This window comes from Dermacentor albipictus, unplaced genomic scaffold (assembly GCF_038994185.2).
Source record: "Dermacentor albipictus isolate Rhodes 1998 colony unplaced genomic scaffold, USDA_Dalb.pri_finalv2 scaffold_34, whole genome shotgun sequence".
Classification (NCBI taxonomy): Eukaryota; Metazoa; Arthropoda; class Arachnida; order Ixodida; family Ixodidae; genus Dermacentor; species Dermacentor albipictus.
In genome coordinates, this window is record NW_027225588.1 from 1,784,552 (window position 1) to 1,803,402 (window position 18,851).

At 50.8% G+C, this 18,851-nt stretch overlaps 1 protein-coding gene across 10 annotated transcripts in view; it reads right to left on the reverse strand.

The window, feature by feature from the left end:
• Positions 1–18,851, reverse strand: part of LOC139052787 (glycerophosphocholine phosphodiesterase GPCPD1-like) — a 277,931-nt gene that overhangs the window by 136,624 nt on the left and 122,456 nt on the right. For 2 of the 10 annotated variants that reach the window (XM_070529866.1, XM_070529865.1), the window contains exon 1: positions 4,055–4,306. The exons of 3 other annotated variants lie outside the window; for them this stretch is intronic. In XM_070529866.1, coding sequence (XP_070385967.1) covers positions 4,055–4,070 — 16 coding nt within the window. In that variant the 5' untranslated portion in view covers positions 4,071–4,306. Of the gene's footprint in view, positions 1–4,054; positions 4,307–4,349; positions 4,437–4,487; positions 4,592–18,851 lie in introns of those variants that run through there. 5 more of the 10 variants (XM_070529868.1, XM_070529867.1, XM_070529873.1 and 2 more) reach the window with 4 other exon arrangements.

Genomic DNA, 18,851 nt, shown 5'->3' on the forward strand with positions numbered 1-18,851 from the left:
TTATGATAACTCAAAGGGAAGCTCATTACTTTTCGAAGCGAGATTCAGATGCCTTAGAACACGCACCTATAAAGCGAGATATAAGAAGGAAGAAGAAGCATGTGCTTGCTGCGGTAAGGCTAGGGAAACTACGGAGCATGTTTTATTAGAATGTGAAGACGTCTACCCAGCGGTCGATTTAGGCACCACTGGCCTCCTTGAAGCCCTTGGGTTCAGCGGGAGTAGTGGTAAAGCAAACAGGTCCGCAATAGACATTAGTAAGAGGCGATTGGAGGAAGAAAAGTAGGGAAACGACAAAAGACGGAGACGTACAAAAACACAGTTCGCATTAGGGGATCAGAAAATTTGGACGTGGTAGCTCACAGTGTTCTTTTCATTGTTTAACCTAGGCAGGACATTAGACGGTATAGTAGCAAGAGCTTGGTGGCGCAACCCACCGCCCCGTTCCAAAGGGGACGCTCATAACATCCATCCATACATGTAAAACCCCTCAACTTTCCAAAAGTAGCGCCATTCTTAGATATTTCCGCCGTGGCACTCCACTCTCCCCGGCGTTTCCTCCTCCGAGCACGTGTCGCGCTTTTGTACATTCTTTTTGTCTTTGCAGCCCTCTCCGACCGCCATTGCTTGCCCAGTGCGACGAAAGTACGTGCAGACGGATTGATCGCGGCAGGTCGCGGGATCAAATCGCGGCCGCATCTCGATGGGGGCGATATGCAAGGACGCCCATGTCCCGTCCATTGGGGGCACGTTAAAGAACCCCAGCTGGTCAAAATCAATTCGGAATCCATTACGACGTGCCTTATAATGAGATCGTGGTGCTGGCACGTAAAACCCAAGAATCAATTTCTTTTCGCTGTCTTGTGTGCCTTGAGTGTTCCAGTTAAAGCAACACTGCTTCAGTACAGAAGCACGTAGTACACAGATATAAAATGAGCACTTCAACAAAAGTGTTGCTGGTGCTAATGAGAAAGGGAGGGGGGATAAATATTTTCGGAACCTCTGTCGAGTTGACCCGACAAGTTCGTTCTTGGTATCAAGTTCCATGCACTGCCATAAATAAATAAAAACGGTTTGACGTGCTGGTACGTTGTACCCGTGCATGAGCTACACACATCTGCAAAAGGCGCGGAGCAGGAGCGGTCCTGTTGCCAGGCGCTCCTGGCCCCCGACAATTGGAATCTCTCACGCGCCGGCCGAACAAATGTATCCTGCAAAAGGTACGTAAATGAGCCTACGGAACGACGTACGCATACTTTCACGCAGTCAAAAAACCTGAAAGCGAAGTAATTGCGCCAGTCCATGAGCACACCGTGTGCACGCGTCGCGTTTCAGCAACACGAGCTGTCAACGTGCGGGCGCTTTACGCCTTAAATAATGCTCCCTTTCTCTCTCTCTTTTTCCTCAATTCCAACGCGACATTGTTAAGGCCCTTTACCGATTGAGCAAGCAAAATCTCGCCTTAAGAACTGCTCCGCAGGGCTCGGACGAACTTTTCCGCGGATTTCGTCCAGTAGCGCGATAGCATTCGTCTGCTGCGTATATATACGGCAGGGACAACATAGGCGTGCATGGCGGAGCACATGCTGTTGTACGCGCGCGAGTATAGCATGAGTTTGCAAGTACCCAGAGTTCTATTATCTCCCTGTGATACAAGATCCCACCGATGAGTTGCGCCGTAAATGGGTGCGTCTTTTACCTTCGCGTTGGCGCCTCTGTCATGTACCGACGCCGAGCTCTCCGCCGACCGTCGGCAGATTGTCGGCGTCGGCATACAGTGCGACAGAGGCTCCGACACGAAGGTAAAAGACGCTGTCGCCGACAGTCGGCAGACCGCAATCGTTGTCGGATCGGCCGATAGTGTGCACGAGTGAGCATCATACCAATCGGCATTCTGCAGGCGCGCTGCTTGTGGCGGGGACGGCGGCCTATATCGTGCAAGCCGGGTTCGTCGCTTCCGCGTTCGTCCATCGAAGCATGACGTTCGGGTGCTACTTCGTAAGGATCTAAATTCTGAGCACGCATGCGAGCCAAAATCCTTTGTTCCAGCTCGCGCAGGTCTTCGAGAGATGGCATAGGAAATCAGAAGCGCACGCTTGGCTACGACAACACGCTGAACCGCGTATCACGTGTTAAAAGCGTCGTTTCGTTTTCCATGCGCTTGGTTTCGTTTCGACTATAGTCAAATACCAAAGCAGTTGGACAGGAGACCGCAAAAACACGCAACTGTTATCGCAGAAATACTTTAACACTTTGGAAAACCGGAATCGCATGAACATCGACTCAAACAAAATAATACTTCCTCACACCTACGTCCGTACTTGTCTGCCTCCCACTATAGTGCCGGTCTGTAATCGCGCTCACCTATCAGTTTTCAGCGTGCTTCCAGTGAACGATTTCATCCTGACTGCAGATCGAAAAATTCTGACAAAAAAATGTTCCACGGCATTTTTCCGCGTTACTACTTCACGATTAGACGCTAGCTGGCCGGTCAATTGGAGGGGGGGGGGGGAAGAAAAGAAAAAAAATGGGTACCATGAAAATTGGTAGTCAGTCCCTTTAAGAGTGGCAGACAAACTGAAATTAATGACGTAGCGCCTCGAACACCGAATATTTAAACGTGTCAGAAGCGTACATACCTTTGAGTTAGAAAGTGCGGCGCATTACGCGTTTTGCACTATAGATGATTAAACAAGCTGACAAGCATGCGCTGCGAAAAAGTCCAAGATTGCAGTAGCAGAAAAATAATGCATTCCGAGCCCCAGCAAAGATTCTGGGAGTACTCGTGAGCAACCAATCCTTCACAAGCTGTCTGGTCGTCAGTGAGCGCGAGGCGAGCTAGGATTATATGTATATATATATATATATATATATATATATATATATATATATATATATATATATATATATATATATATAATGTTAGCGGCCATGGCCAGATCGTTGCACAATGAGATCATATGCGACTTTTTGTGCCGTCCTGTACGCTGGCTAAAATAAGGATCAACATGTTTTTCCATGTCTACATTTTGTTCAGCGCTGGCATGGGCCCGTTCGATTACTTTCCTTACATATCGTTGCTTTCCAACCAGCCGTGCATCTATGACGGCGTCATGCGCTCTAACGTCGATGGACAAACACTTCCATGGAGGAGGCGTCAAGTTCGGGCAGCCGACAACACGCATAACTATTCAAAATTATACCTCTCACGTTTGGATTGTACGCCGCCGGATTCTGTCGGCGAAAATAAAGAAATGCCGTCTCATCCCTGCAAATATCACTCACCGCGCTCGCTGGAACGGTGCTTCCGTTGGCATCATGAGGGCTCGCCTGTGCGTTTGCCATCACTAATGCACGTCATTAGCTAATTTCATTCGACAGATAAACAACATCGCACACACCCTGACATGTGGCCTCCTAAGCATCGTCAGCACCATTCGATTAATGAAGCACCCGTCTCTCCACCGACCCAGTGGCACAGCGGCTCCGCTGACGCCAGCGAAATGCGAGAATAACGAAGTACTTCCCACAGCAGCACTTTCCAATGGCGTCGATTTAACAGTGTTATTTTCCTGCAGGCGAACGGAGACCAGCAAATGCTATATGGCCTGCCACTTCCGAAGCGCATTTAAACCGTCTCGTTTATCGAAATGCAGAGCACATGAAAACCGCACGAAAAAGGCAGACTCAGTGCAGCTCAATGGTGTTCTGCAAGACGATCCCGTGAGGAAACGGCTGCTGGGGAGGAAGGGGAGGGTGGACAATACACTGCCGCTGACTCGCTCAAGATGGGCAACCTAAACATACACCGCATCACGTCACGGCCTCAACGTTTCAGCGGGCAACCAGTTGTCACGACGACCTGCAATATCTACTGAGCACGACACCCCGTCATTCAGTATAGCAAAGCAGTCCACACTGTTTCGTTGAAAGAAACGCGTTCTCTAACAAACAGGCAGGCGGCGAAAAAAAAAAAAAAGATGCACAAAGCTGGAGCGTTCGCCTCGCAATTGCACGCGGGCCATTCGCGAACCTGCGATGCCGTTCCACGTACCGCAAACGCACACCATGAACCTCACCCATATTGCGTGGACAGGATGAGCACGGGATGGAGCAACGAAGGCGCAGTCGGTGGGAACGACGTCAGGAACCAGAAGCGCCGCAGACGACAGCGGGGAGGACGGCCTCTGATTATACCGAAAAACCGACGCCGAATGCCCAAGAGAGCGCAGCGGAGGGCACAGCGCAAGAAGACGACGACAACAACAAGGGGGCAGCAGCGGCAACAGCTGATCAGTCAAAGGCGTCGCGCGTGACCGCTCTACAGTGCCACCTGGCGAGACACTTACCCGCACGGCACACAAGAGCAGAAGCAGCGACACACCCCCTGACTGCTGACGTAGCCACTACAACTGCATCGAGAGGAACGGGGCCGCCGCCGCCACTGCCCGCTACGAGAACAATCGCCTATGACGTAAAAGGCTCACCCGAGGCTCCGAGCGCCTTGATTTGCCGCCGTCCAAACGCTCCCCCACGGCAATTGGCCGTCCACGAGACGTGCCCCCCGCCACGCCAACGCGAGCGCTTGGGCCTTCACTACGACGCCGCCGTTGCTGCTCCGTTCGAGAACCCCGTCCCAGCGACCACTGACCCCGAGGAACATTCAGCTGTGTGTAAACGCCGGCGACAGCTGCAACGGGGGGAGGTCTCGGCTCGTAATTTAGGGATAATAGTCTCGGGAGCTCCTGCACGGTTCGTTGGACGCGCCAGATGCACGTGCTCCGCGGCAACGAAGAGGCGACGCCGGCGGGGAATACCGCCTGTGCCGCCCGTGTTCGCACTAAGAACCTCCGGCGGGGGTCGAGAGTAGCGTTTTATCGGGCCGCGTCATGGTTGCCTCCGGGCACACATGCCGGCGTAAATGCCGACCGCGTGGCAAATGACCAGCACAATCACGACTGCACATTTTCCGCAACGGCAACCGCAAACTAAAACAACCACGCTGTCAGCGTTCCCGGTGGCAAACAGACACACATGGCTACGGTATAGAGGTAACGAGAGCGAACGCCGTCAGCAGGCGTGAAGAGCTATACACTATATTACCATACAAATGTTAGCAGGGTCAGTCTCCCTCTTCAAAATTAACAAACCCATTCTGGTATGGACGCCCTACATTGATTATTCGCACCGGGCGGGTATGCCCGAGAAGCACACACTTTGTCCAAATTCCCGCAATATATAATTAAATCAAACCTCCACGCCAAACAATATACCCTCGTGAAAGCAATTTTTACCAAGAAGCGACGATCCGCGCGAGCCTCAGACATGTTTTGGCTCGTCTTGGTGCACAACGTAAGGAGGCAGGAGCGTGCCACGTATAATTCAAGAAGATGCATTTTTCAGAACATGGTGGCTTTATCGACAGCCACAAATCGTTTTTGTTCCAGGCGCTGTTATATACCAAAATTTCCAAGCTATATATATACAGTAAAAGCTCGTTAATTCGAACCGCAAGGGGAAGCCGCTTCAGTTCGAATTAACGAAAGTTCGAACTAACGAAAGTGAAGGAGGGCAACAGTACACTGCGATTTGGAAGCAGTAGGGCATGTCAGGAATTTGGCGTGTCAGAAAGTGATGGCGTGTGCCGCGGGCACACGCCATCACTTTCTCTGGGTCCGACTGTGCCACACCACCGATGTCCACCGAAACGAACGTTAGCCGAAGCTTAACACCATCACAATGAATCGCGACGGCCGATACCTCCTAAGCTGAAAACAGAGGTGCACAACCAATGAAGACTGCCGAGACAAAGACGCTGAACATGTGAAAGTGGCGAAGGCCCGGATTCGTTGGTTCTTGATTGCAAGCGCAGCTGCGACGTACTTGATTCGCTGTGTTTTGGAGCTTGCCGTGCCATCTCCGCACAACATTAGCAGTTGTACAAGATTTGCAAAGCCTCCGAGATTCGCAATGGGCAAGAAGTCTCGGAGGTTACGTAGAACGGAGAGGCGGCAGCCGCCGCTGCCTTCTGGCTGACCCCGCTTCGGTTAGATTTTTTTCCGATTTTGCCTTCTCTCGCCGTTCTCTCCGTTTCGGAGGCAATACAGCCTTGTGTGTAGGCAGTAGGCGCGTTTCTTTAGACGTGTGCCAGGCGAGCGTAGTTCGAATTATCCGTGAGGGAACCTTCACGCGTTCGAATTAACGGACTTTTTTATACATAGACTTCTGTGGAGCTTGGCCGGACCAAATCGTACAGTTCGAATTATCCATAAATTCGAATTATTGAAGTTCGAATTAACGAGCTTTCACTGTATATTAGTCTAGCATGCCTGTTTTCTCAAAAAGAAATCGTTGAAGGCTAAACTGATTCCAGCGCGCATCTTGAAGGCCTCCTTCAACATCATCGTGGTCAATTTCCTTCTCAATTTGTTCTTTTTTGCGGACGCAACACAAAGAGAAGGCTGGAGTTGGCATCTTTTCCAATCAGCTTAAAGGGACCCTGAAACGATTTTGACGATTTTCTACAAACGTACTGAGTCGTTAGAGTAGGTCCTTCTGATCATTAATTGACACATCTAAGTGCTCCGCGTAAAGCGTGTAATTATAAGGTTTTAAAAATGCACATCGCTGCCGATCGCAGCACACTGCTCGGCGGAATTTTAAGCCGCCCCTACCCATATGACGGAAATCACCCATGTGAAGTCAGTGGGGCGAGATATCCGATTGGCTGACCAGGGCGCGTGATCGATAATTTTTCCAACTTTATGGTAAACAAATGATGTTCGTAATAGTTGGAATGTTAGTTAATTTGTTTTTATAAAAAGAATTTCACATAAAGAGAATGCACAAGAAAAATTTTTCAGTACACTTAAGCACTTCCGGCACACAGCAAGTGTCGTCTGCTTGTGTTGCAACGTGCTGTTACGTTTCGCCAACGACGTGCGGTATAGCCGGCGCGGATGGAACGGACGCCGGGGCTTCGTTCAAAACGGCGGACATTTTGGCCCGTTCGGAGCTGCCGCAACGCCTCCCCGCCAAACGCGTCCAGGCATGTTTCAGTGCCACGTGTCTTCGTGTGTACGTGTGTGTGCCCACGCTTGTCAAAGCGCGGCAGCCGGGGAGAGGAGCTCCCCAAGTGTGAAGCGAGGAGGTCTGACCGGCGCCGGCCCGGCTGATGCGTCACTACACTCGTCTCAACATGTCTCTCAGCTTGTCCGTGCCCCGCTGTCACGTGGCCTCGTCCCGTGACATTCCCTCTTGCCCTCAACTCCGAGAGTATAAAAGCAGCTGCCCCCGGACGCCAGGAGAGAGGCTCCGAATTCTTCTGTCGAGCAACGTGCTCTCCCGTCTCTCCACTTCGGTCGACCTGACCGGCCGCTCTTTTGCGATGCTAGAATAAACAAGTTGTTCTGTTAGCAGTCGACTCATGCTTTGCCGGGACCTTCGGATGCTTCCAGTTGTGCCCCAGGCCGCCAGGCCAACGCTACCCTTGGGGCTTGCGACCCATTTGCAATAACGGGCGTCAGCGCTGAGATTGCAATAGTGCTCCGTCTTTGACGAGAGCTCCGCCGTCAGTGTCGGTCTGTCTTTTCGCGAGCGCTATGATTCGACTTTGTTGCGTTGTGGACTGCAAACGTAGCGACTGGCAATATGTCAAGCTGAGACATCGTGTCCTTGTGCAAGCCAGTAGACGAGCGGACTGGCTGCAGCGCATCGAACTGCCGATATCCGATGGGCGCCAGGATTTGCGCGATTGCGGCCGTCACTTTACACCGGAAGATTACCAACGCAATAGCGTTTCGCTTGTCCGGTATTACGGTAAACGCAAGCGCAAGGGAACAGGGCCTGGCCGTGTCCCCTTGCGTGTCGTTTCAGGATATGAACAGAAGCGCAAATGTGAATGGTCTGCACGGTGCAGCCGCTTAGTGGCATAGAGCTCAACCACACACAGTAGCAGTAACAAAATGTATTCTTCTTTGCTGCTGGTGTAACTTTTTCGCAGGAGTGCAATCGTTAACACGTTGCTTTTGTAAATGTTTAAAATGTTTTATAATAGGTTAGAGCAACATTAGCTCTTTCTTTGGCTGGTTAAGCTCTGTGCCAACGGGTGGCTGGACCGTGGAGACCGATCAGGCAGCTCACGTACGTCTACACTAAAGTTACTTCATCAGCTTGAGTTTATGCCGCCAGCGTTCCGTCGAAACGTTCAGCTAGGGTGCGATCGGATATGTTTGTTCGGCGCGTTCGTTCGGTTACAGGCGGCTGCGGCATGGCACGTTTGAATCCAATCCATAGTTTGATTCGAGAAAATGGCGCTTCCGTTGGGAACTTAGGTTGTTGCGCTGGCGTTTCTATAGGAAGGAGAGCGGGTGGCGGTGCGAAACGCGTTTGAAGAAATGGCAGAAAGTGAATTTCGGCGTCGTTTTTGTTTCTCGAAACAAATAATTCGTTGGTTGTACAGAGAAATCGATCCCATCATCAGTGCCAGCGAGCCACTGGAATGTTGTCGCTGTCTCTTGAAAAGTGCGCCACTCTTCCCGTCGTTCTTCTTTTCTTTTTTCTTCTCGCTGTGCGCGACACCACCTAGGGACGACGCAAAGAAACTAATAGTTATAAAATGCATAGTCACACGTACTACTATTTGAAAACGTGTTTGTGCTTGAAAAGAAAAAAATTTTTTTTAGATAAAGATTTCATTAATTTGGAAGACGAGAAACATTTCATTTTGTAGTATACTGTCTTCAAGCAGACGACAAACGACGGAAGTAAACTTCCGCGGAGGTCACCGCTTCCTGATTGGCTGCTCTCTCCGCCCCGCTGTCACAAATTTTGCATACTGCAACTTTGTGACGTTGCAGCAACTGAACAGAACGCGTATCGAACAAAATATCTCCGATCGCGATAGTGTGTGATTGCCGGAATACCAGACACGTTCGGCGCTGCGACAGAATGCTCGCAACGCACGCTGATTTGATAGCTCTCGCTTGGAGTCGACGGCCAAGCGGCTAGCGGAGGTTTCGCGCGGGTGGGGGCGGGCTCCAAAACAACCGGAAGTGGACGGTGTGACGTCGCATCGTGACGCAGAACCAGTGAAGACGGAGCTTAGCCGTGATCGCTCGGCGAACGAATTGAGGAGGAAAAGCATGGCTAGGCAGCAGATTAACTTGTAATCGCTTGTAGCTCCATTAATACGTAACGCTTCACTTAAATTGTGGTGCGAATGTTCTACTTAAGCTGCACCCTACGCGTCTATAAAATTTGTCCGAACCGTTTCAGGAACCCTGAAACGCTTTTGACGATTTTCTACAAACGTACTGAGTCGTTAGAGTAGGTCCTTGTGATCATTAATCGACACATCTAAGTGCTCCGCGTAAAGCGTGTAATTTATTATAAGGTTTTAACAATGCACATCGCTGCCGATCGCAGCACACTGTTCGGCGGAATTTTAAGCCGCCCCTACCCATATGACCGAAATCACCCATATGACGTCAGCGGGGCGAGCTATCCGATTGGCTGACCAAGGCGCGTGATCGAAAATTTTTTCAACTTTATGGTAAACAAGTGATCTTCGTAATAGATGGAATGTTAGTTAATTTGTTTTTATAAAAGGAAAGTAACATAAAGAGAATGCACAAGAGTGAGCGAGTGAGTGAGTGAAAAAAATTACCGACGATTACGTTACTTCCTAATGCGAAATTTGAGCGCAGCAAATAAGCTGTTTCACCTTTTCGATAGATTGAGGCAAAGAAATCGAGCAACACATGTATGCGCTATCACAGAATTTTTTTTTTATTTTTCACACGTATTCCTTTAACAAAGACTCCACTAACAGTTCTTGACAGTCATGAAGGAAGCTTTGTGGTCGGAGAAATAGACTGATATATGTTCGACTTGGTACACCAATGCTTGATTCTCAAAGACGAGATCTATACAAGTGCCTCGCGAGGTTGTCACAGCCGTGGGACGCGTTACGAGCGAGAGGAACGGGATGTTCTCCCGCATAAGTGTTAGGAAATTGCTGTTTGTCTTTATGTCAGCATTAAAGTCCCCCACTACTAACATCGGTGTGGATCGATGGACGGTTAATGCGAGTTGCAGGAAGTGCACGACGTCTTTCGTGAGTGCGGTAGCGGACTCACGAAAGCGGTATCAGTCGGTCGCTGCTAGCGCTGGGGGGATGAAAGGGGGGCGGAGCTGGTTACGAGGCCGACGACAACGCCGACGCGAAACCCAGGAACGGACGCCAAAGAGCCATTTGTGTAGCCAGCCCTCCTCCACAGTCTCTCCTCCTCCCTTCCATTATCCTCCCTCGCCCGGAGAGCCGACAGCGCGCATGCGCGGCGGCGGAGCAGATTCGTCGGCGAGCTGGTTACGAGGCCGACGACAACGCGAAACCCAGGAACGGACGCCAAAGAGCTGCGCTCTAAAACTTAATTAGCTCTAGACTCGTTGGTCTTCTGCGGTCTTCAGATGGCTTCGTCCACCTTCTAGCACAACGGTCGGTTGCCCTTAGTCCAGGGCTCCGCTGGATGCTGCTGCCAGTTGTGCTCGCCGAATTAGACCTTCTTGGTCGACCTGGCGATCGCTGGAGAGCACTCCCTCCCATTGCTCCGCACTCGGGTTTGGTATAACGAGTACCACATCTATCTTCTGGCATGCCCACGTTATGTGATACAGCGTGGGTGTTTCGTAGCACCAGGGGCATTTGTCACTGTATTGTGTGGGATAAATTTTGCTGAATACGTTTAGGTTCGGGTACGAGCCCGTTTGTAGCTGCCTCCACGCGACAGAGTCCTCTCTGCTAAGGGAGTTGTGCGGTGGTGGATACCTCTTTCTGCAGCCCTTCTAGTAATTTAGTATCGCCGAATAGTATTGGGGTACAGGTTCGGTCTCCCCGAGGTCGCCTACGTTGGATGCTCGGTAATAAGTGTACCCTCGAGCTATCCTGTCCGCCTCTCATTTGTCACGCGGTCCATACTATCGCGTGCCTAATTGGTTCTTCTTTTGTTTGTCGTTGTGTTATGTGGTCTCCGGAGCAGAGTATGCGGAGCGCTCCGTGCCCTATTCTGCCGCGTAGGTAGTTGCGGCACGCTGTTTGCGAGTCTGTAAGGATTGTTAGAGACCGTTTAGACCGATATCCCTCCGCTGCCGCTAGAGCGACGGCCGCTTCTTCAGCCTCGGCTATCGTACAGCCTTGTAGTGATGCGCTGGTGATCTCGCGTAGGTTCGAATCAATCACCGTTGCTACCGCGTTGCTGTAGCTCTGCCCCGCTGCTCTGGCGTGTGTGGCTGCGTCGACATATACCGTCGTTTCTTGGGGTGCTAGTGTCTTCTGTTGGTATTCAGCCCTCGCTTCTCTGCGTGCTTTGTGTAGGTTGGGATCCATGTTCGTCCGGAATTGTTTCGGTCCTCTGTATCTCTTGAGGTTGATCGGCGCAGCCTAGTTCCTTCAGGAGCTCCCTGCCAGATGGGGTCTGCTGTAGTCTGCGCTGTTGGGAGACTAGTTGCGCCTCTTTAAATTCTCCGAAGGTGTTGTGTAGTCCTAAGGCTAGGAGCTTTTCTGTTGAGGTGTTGTGGGGAAGGTGGAGTGCGGTTTTGTAGGCTTTGCGTAGAATCGCGTCCGCCTGTTGTATCTCACTCTTGATGGGATTGTAGTATGGGAGGCTGTATGCCACTCGGCTGACGACCAGGCTTCTGACCAGCTTGAGTGTGTCCTCCTCTCGCATGCCGTGGCGTCTGTGTGAGATGCGCGTGATCATGCGGGCTACTTGTAGGGTGGATGCCTTGAGTAGGGCGAGGGTGTGGGTGCAGCGTTGATTTGACTGTATCCACATCTCCAGGATTCTGATGAGTGTCTTTTCCGGTATCGGCTTCCCCTCGAGGTAGACGTTGAGCTTTAACTCGTCGCTGGTGGGGACTGGGCGGTTTCGCTTTCCTCTCCAAACTCTCAGGAGCTCGGACTTCTCAGTGGAGCAGGCTAGCCCTCTTGCTCTGACGTAGTTCTCCGCGCACGTGGCTGCCTCTTGTATAACTTCTCTTCTTTCTCTCTGAGCGGCCCCGTGTTAACCCAGATGGTGATGTCGTCGGCATACATGGCATGGTGTATGCAGTCGATTTCATTTAACTGTTTTGCCAAGCCAATCATAGCTATGTTGAAAAGCGTGGGGGAGATGACCGATCCTTGAGGCATCCCTTTGTTTGGAGTAAGGAACTTCTCTGATCGGAGCTCTCCGAGGCCAATCGTTGCCGTTCTGCTTCAAAGGAAGGCTTTGACGTAGCCGTAGACTCTCCTCCTGCAGTTCAGGTCGTTCATGCCCGTGAGGATAGCCTCGTGGCTTACATTGTCAAAAGCCCCCTTGATATCCAATGCCATTATTATATTCTCCCCGCTCCTGGGGACGTTCCCGAGTACTTCTTTGATTTGAAGCAGTACGTCTTGGGTCGATAATTTTGCTCTGAAGCCAAACATGTTGTGGGGATACAGTTCGTTGTCCTCCGTGTACTGTTGTAGTCTCAGCGTCACCACTCGTTCGTACAGTTTTCCCAGGCACGATGTGAGCGAGATCGGTCTGAGGTTCTTAATTCGCCGTTTCTTGCCCGGTTTAGGAGTCATCACTACCTCCACATGCTTCCACTCCTCGGGGACGGTCTCAGCTTCCCTGTGTTTGTTGAGAAAGTCGGTTAATTCTGCGACTAACTCTTCACTGAGGTTTCAGATGAGTGCGTTATTAATCTTGTCTGCACCCACGGCCGTGTTTCTGGTTGTGTTTCGAATCGCTGCGTAGACCTCTTCTCGCGTGATGGGTCTGTCCAGGTTAAGGTTTTCTCTTCCTCGGTAGCGCTCTGCGTAAGCTGCTGGGTTTGTGTCCCCGAAGCATTTAACGCGTACCTTCTCCAGGAGTTCCGAGTCTGGTCCTTCGAACTGGTGGATGAACCGGTAGATGGTTTTGTTGTTTTCTGCCTTTGTCTTGGTCGGATCTATAAGAGCCTTGAGGATATGCCACGTCCTCGCTGTGTTCAATGTTCCGTTGAGGGAGTCGCTGAATTGCTGCCAATTTTGCCTCGCCAATTGCGCCGCGTACTACTCTGCTTTCGCTGTGACTTCTGCGATCTTTATCTTTAACTTCCTGTTGTATTTTTATTTCTTCCACCTCTTGGTGAGCCCGCGTCTAGCTTCCCACAGCTTGAGCAGTCTGGCGTCTACCTCGGGCGTCTGCGTCATTCGCGCGATTTCTTTGGTGTACTTGCGCTGTTTTTCAATTAGCATTTTACCCCACTCTTCTATCGATTGGATCCCGTTCTCGGCGATATCCTATATATCGCATGCCTCTCGAAAAGCGCTCCAGTCCGTAATTTTTGCCGGTCCCAGCTGACACTTTAGCCTGTCCGAAGTTACTTGTGTCTTGAGTATGTAGTGGTCACTACCCAGGTTCTCTAACAGGTTCTCCCACACTGCTTGTTCCGCTCCTCGTATGAACGTGAGGTCGGGGCAGGTGTCGGTACTAACGCTATTCCGATTCTGGTTGGAGTGTCTGGGTCTGTGAGGAGGTTGCAGTCGGTGTTCTCTGCTGCCTCCGCTAGAGTTTTGCCTTTTGCGTTTGCTGTTTGGTATCCCCAGCTTTTGTCCATGGCATTAAAGTCTCCTAGGATGGTTAGCGTGCTGTCTTTCGCTAGTTTGCGTACGCCATGGAAAAGCGCGTGGAATTTTGCCTTCCTCTGTTTCGGGGGGCTGTATGCATTTATAATAAATACACTGCCCCTCTTTCTTTTCTTCTTTGGTATAATTTCTATAATCACGTGCTCTACGTCGGTGTCGGCTATCCTGTTGTGGCGATGAGTGCCTTGCTGACTAGGGTTGCCGTTCTTCCTTCTCGCAACACGTGTATCCAGCGAGTGTTCGTGTCGTGCCCGTCTCTTGAAGCGATATGATGTCGGGCGGTGCTTGTTGTGTGTGAATGTATTGTTGGAGGAGGCCCTGCTTCTTAAGGTAGCCTCTGCAGTTCCATTGTCATATATCTAAGGTTTCTTGCTTGCTTAAAGTTGTACTAGCCATGTTTAAGCCTCGGTGTTATTTGCGCATGTGTCGGCGAGGGATGCCAGCACGGGGCGGTGGTAGGCCTTCTCTCTAGTGTTCTCGGTAAACTTCTGCTTGCGGATGCTGCTCCGGAGCTTTGTGACTTGTAAATGCACTTGCTGCATTTGTTGCTGCTGTTGCTGCATCATCTGCTGCATCATCTGCTGCTTCATTTGCTGAATCTCTGCTTTAAACATGGCGAAATCCTCGTTGCCTGCTTGCCATGGGGCTTGGGTTTGTACGGTTTGTGGCTGCGGAGGGCTGTTCGACCTAAGGTCTCGCACTGCCTTCGTTAGCTCTGCTATTTGGCGTTCTAGCTCTTTCTGCCTAGCGCGTGATAGCTCTAATTCGCGTCTCAGAGCTATTTTCTCCGCGTCCTCCTGTCTAGGCTGTTCACGTTTGCTGTTTGTGTTGTTCTTTTTGTTAGCTACCCCACCCGAGTGCGAAGCAAACGAAGCGTTTTCGGCTCCCCAGCTCACCTTGATGCCGCCGCTCTTTCGGGTAGGCTCCTTCTTCGTCTTCTCCTTCTGCTGCTGCTGCTGCTGCAGCTGGCTCCCTCCCTTAATGGCCAGGGGCGGCAGGGGCGGGAAGGACCGTGACCGGCTCCGTGAACGGCTCCGTGAACGGCTCCGCGACGCCCGGGATCTCGAACGGCTCCGCGAAGTCTCCCCCTCCGAGCTGAACCACCTCGGCTTCTTGCCGTGGTCGTCCCGGCTGCGACGTCTGCTCTCGCGTCCACCGCCGTTGTTGCCGCCGTTGGCCTTGCCTCGCAGGTCCCTGGCTTTCTTTAGTCGGTCTTGGCACTCCCTCGATCCGGTAGCGTGGTTGCCTCCGCAGATCAGGCATCTCGGGGTACACTATTGATCCTTTGGCGGGTTCAGAATCCCGCACTGTTTGCAAGCCTTGGCGTCCGGTGTGGGGCAGACGTCGAAGCGGTGACCTTGTTGGCAGGCAACGTAGCAGATTTGTCTTGTGAGCCGGTACGGGTAGCACTCGTACTCGGCTCCGCAGTAGATGACGTGTTTCGGTGTGATGGGTCCGTCAAAGGTGATGACGGCCGTCTTGGTCTTGCCTAGTCTTCGGGCGCTGTGGATGGTGACACCCTGTGTACGCGTCCACAAGTCGGTTTTCAGTTCCTCCGGTGTCGCTCCGGGGTCCACTCCCGTGTATCACGCCACGCCGGGTGTTTCCCGGTGCGGCCACGTAAGCGTTCACGTCATATGAGCGTCCCTCGAGCGTGAGGCTAGTGATGCGCCTCGCGAGCTGGGCGGCCTCCTCGTTCGGCGTGCTCACGATTATTATGTTGGATCCTGTGCGGAGCCTCGTGATCAGGTCTCTTCCCTCGAACTTGTTGCTGCATGCCGCGGCTACGGCCCGGGCCACTTGAAATTGCTGGAGCGACTTGACTACGAGTCCCTTCGGTCGCAAAATAATCTTGAAATCGTCTCTGGGGAGCGGGGGCAGCCTCTGCCTAGACTGCCGCTGCGCTCCTTTTCCGTCTTTTTTCAGCGTGCCCGAAGGTGGCGCGCCAGCTGTCGAAGGCAGGGTCGAGGAATTCCTGGCGCTGGCGGCGTTCCGTCCGTTCTTCTTCTGTCGATTATTTTGGCGTTTGGTCATAACCAATTCCCAATTTGCTTCTTCTTCTTTGTGAGTGTCTTGCTGCTCCTGCATGGCGGAGTCCGCGATCTCCCCGTCCGCCGAATTCTCGGAGTCGGAGGCACCGTTGTGGTCGTCGTCCATCTCTTGTGCTTCTAGCAAATTCTGGCCTAGTCTACTCGTCGATGGCTCAAAATTCGGATATTTCGTGGAGCGGGAGTCGGGTCCAGGCTGCATCGCTGTCGCTGCGCGGGCCTGGCTGCCCGCAAACGCCCGTAGTCATGCTAAACCTTGGTAGGCTTAGCGGCGAGCGTTTCCTGCCAAAGTCCGGTAATTTGCCAAAAAATGGTCCTACCGTCTTGAAATCGGCGTCCGGGTCATCCAGCTGGTGAGCTCTCTCAGATCCAACCCAAACGTTGGCGGCCCGGTGGGTCGAGATAGTCCGTGAGGGTCGGAATCTACGGAGCCAATGCGAAGAACGTCCGCACTGCCAATGCACAAGAACAATTTTTCAGTACACTTAAGCACTTCCGGCACACAGCAAGTGTCGTCTGCTTGTGCGACAACGTACTCCATTTCGACGAGAGCTCCGCGGTCAGAGTCGGTCTCAGTCTTTTCGCGAACACTATGATTCGACTTTGTTGCCTTGTGGACTGCAAACGTAGCGACTGGCAATATGTCAAGCTGCGACATCGTGTCCCTCTGCAAGGCAGCGTACGAGCGAACTGGCTGCTGCGCATCGGACTGCCGGTATCCGATCGGCGCCAGGATTTGCGCGTTTGTGGCCGTCACTTTACACTTGAAAATTACTAACGCAATAGCATTTCGCGAGTCCGGTATTAGGGCAAACGCAAGCGCAAGAGGACAGGGTCTGGCCGCTTGACTGTGCCGTAACGGGATAAGCCATGAGATGAGCAGAAGGGAAAATGTGAATGGTCTGCATGGTGCAGCCACCTGGTGGCACAGAGCTCAACCATACACAGTAGCAGCAACGAAGTGTATTCTTCTTTGCTGCTGGTGTGTATTTTTCGCAGGAGTGTAATCATCAACACGTTGTTTTTATAAATGTTTAAAATGTTTAACACTTGGTTAGAGCAATATTAGCGCTTTGTTTGGCTGGTTAAGCGCTGCACCAACAAGTGTGTGGACCGTGCGACCGATCAGGCCGCTCACGTACGTCTACGCTAAAGTTCCTTCATCAGCTTGAGTTAATGCCTTCAGTCATTCGCCGAAATGACCAGCTTGCCTGTGGTTACCGGAATACCAGACACGTTCGGCGCTACGACAGAATGCTTGCAACGCACGCTGCTTCAATAGCTCTCGCTTGGGGTCGACGGCCAAGCGGCTAGCGGAGAGGTCTCGCGCGGGCGGGGGCGGGCTCCAAAACAACCGGAAGTGGACGGTGTGACGTCGCATCGTCATGCAGAACCAGTGAAGGCGGAGCTTAGCCCCGCTCGCTCGGCGAACGAGTTGAGGAGGAAAAACATGGCTAGGGAGGAGGGTAACTTCTAATCGCTTGTAGCTCCATTAATACGTACCGCTTCACTTAAATTGCGGTGCGAATGTTGTACTTAAGCTGCACCCTACGCGTCTATACAAAATTTGTCCGAAATGTTTCAAGGGCCCTTTAACTGGTCTTCTGCTCTACGTCTCGCTGTTTGCACCCCATATTTCTTGCAGAATTTCTGGCAATTATCCTAGCCATGAGAAAACTGGATACACGAAAATCTACAGTAACAATTGTTACAGGTGCGCTTTCGGCCTGTACACATTTAACTTCTAATAATCGGTCACATGCATCTACTGAATAGATTTTCGACACTTGTCCCGCACAGTTTGTCTAAGTCCGCTTTGTCTGAGTACCCGGACATAGTGGAATCTGTTTAAATGAATCTGCTGACTCACTCGTTTCGCAATCACTAAATGGTCCGGTCTTAAATGTTGTTCCCCATTTCTCTTCTATAACAGGAATTAGTTTTAAACACCTTTTATTTCTAAATTATAATGAATCATCTATATTTTGATGATTTCGGACGTATAAGATTTTCGTGGAACAGGAGCAAATTCCTCCCACGGCAATGCGATGTGACGTTAACAAGGTTCCGTTGTAGAGTTTCCAGCCTAAATCTTCACATTCATATAGATATGGTTTATCTAAAAGTAACTGCTGCTCTTTGACTGGCCGCTCGAGGCACATTGCGTGTATTCGCGGGCTTCTTTCGCGCCCGGAAAATACTTATGTGGCACGTATCGAGCAACAGAAAGCTGTATTGAGAGCTTTTCATGTTACTCTACAATTTTCTCATAGGCACTTGTAATCTAATTATATTTGTCAAGTTGATTGATGAATTAATTAATTAAGACTAGTTATATACTTCAGCGGAATGAAAAGGAGCATCTGAGTATCTCCAAGCGACAGCAAACAACATTACCTTGGTTCTGTCCAGCTACGCGTTGCACTTGCATATTTTTAAAGTTTGGCTAAAGTTAGAATATATATATATATATATATATATATATATATATATATAGAGAGAGAGAGAGAGAGAGAGAGAGAGAGAGAGCTGGGACACCTTGTATGTGTGCTAGCTGTACGTACATCCGTTTCGGCAGCATGTTTCTACCACAAATCTTTAGTGCTATTCGCAGCTATAGTTTTAACGCAGAAACAACACAAAAAGAAAGAATAAAAGGAAAAACGAAAAGAGAAAACGAATAAAAAAGAAAGCAGAAACCGCGTAAGGATAGATGTCCCCTATCGCCAGGTCTATATACAGCGCCCTGATTGGTTACTTGTATAGGGAAACTATCCGTCGGCAACTGCCCGCATAAATTTATGGAGAATTCGGCACCCTAATTAATGCACCGTTTGATCTAATAATGGTCGCCCCAGTGCCCATCGATGCAATTTGCCGAATTCGTCATTAGTGAGGATCAGGGAACATTCATTTAGCCCAACTACGTATATGCAACAGATTGATCCGACCAGAATGCTATTCGAGATTAAAGCATTAATTAGCCGAAAAGCCAATGGGTAGACTACTGGGCAGTATACGGCGATAATATGTTCAATCTAACTATATAGTCACTTTTCACCATCGCAACCGCTTTCGCGACTGATTTTTCGGAGTGTAACGAAGTGCGTTTAGGGAAACAAAAAGTTTGGCGCAAGGCTCTGTCC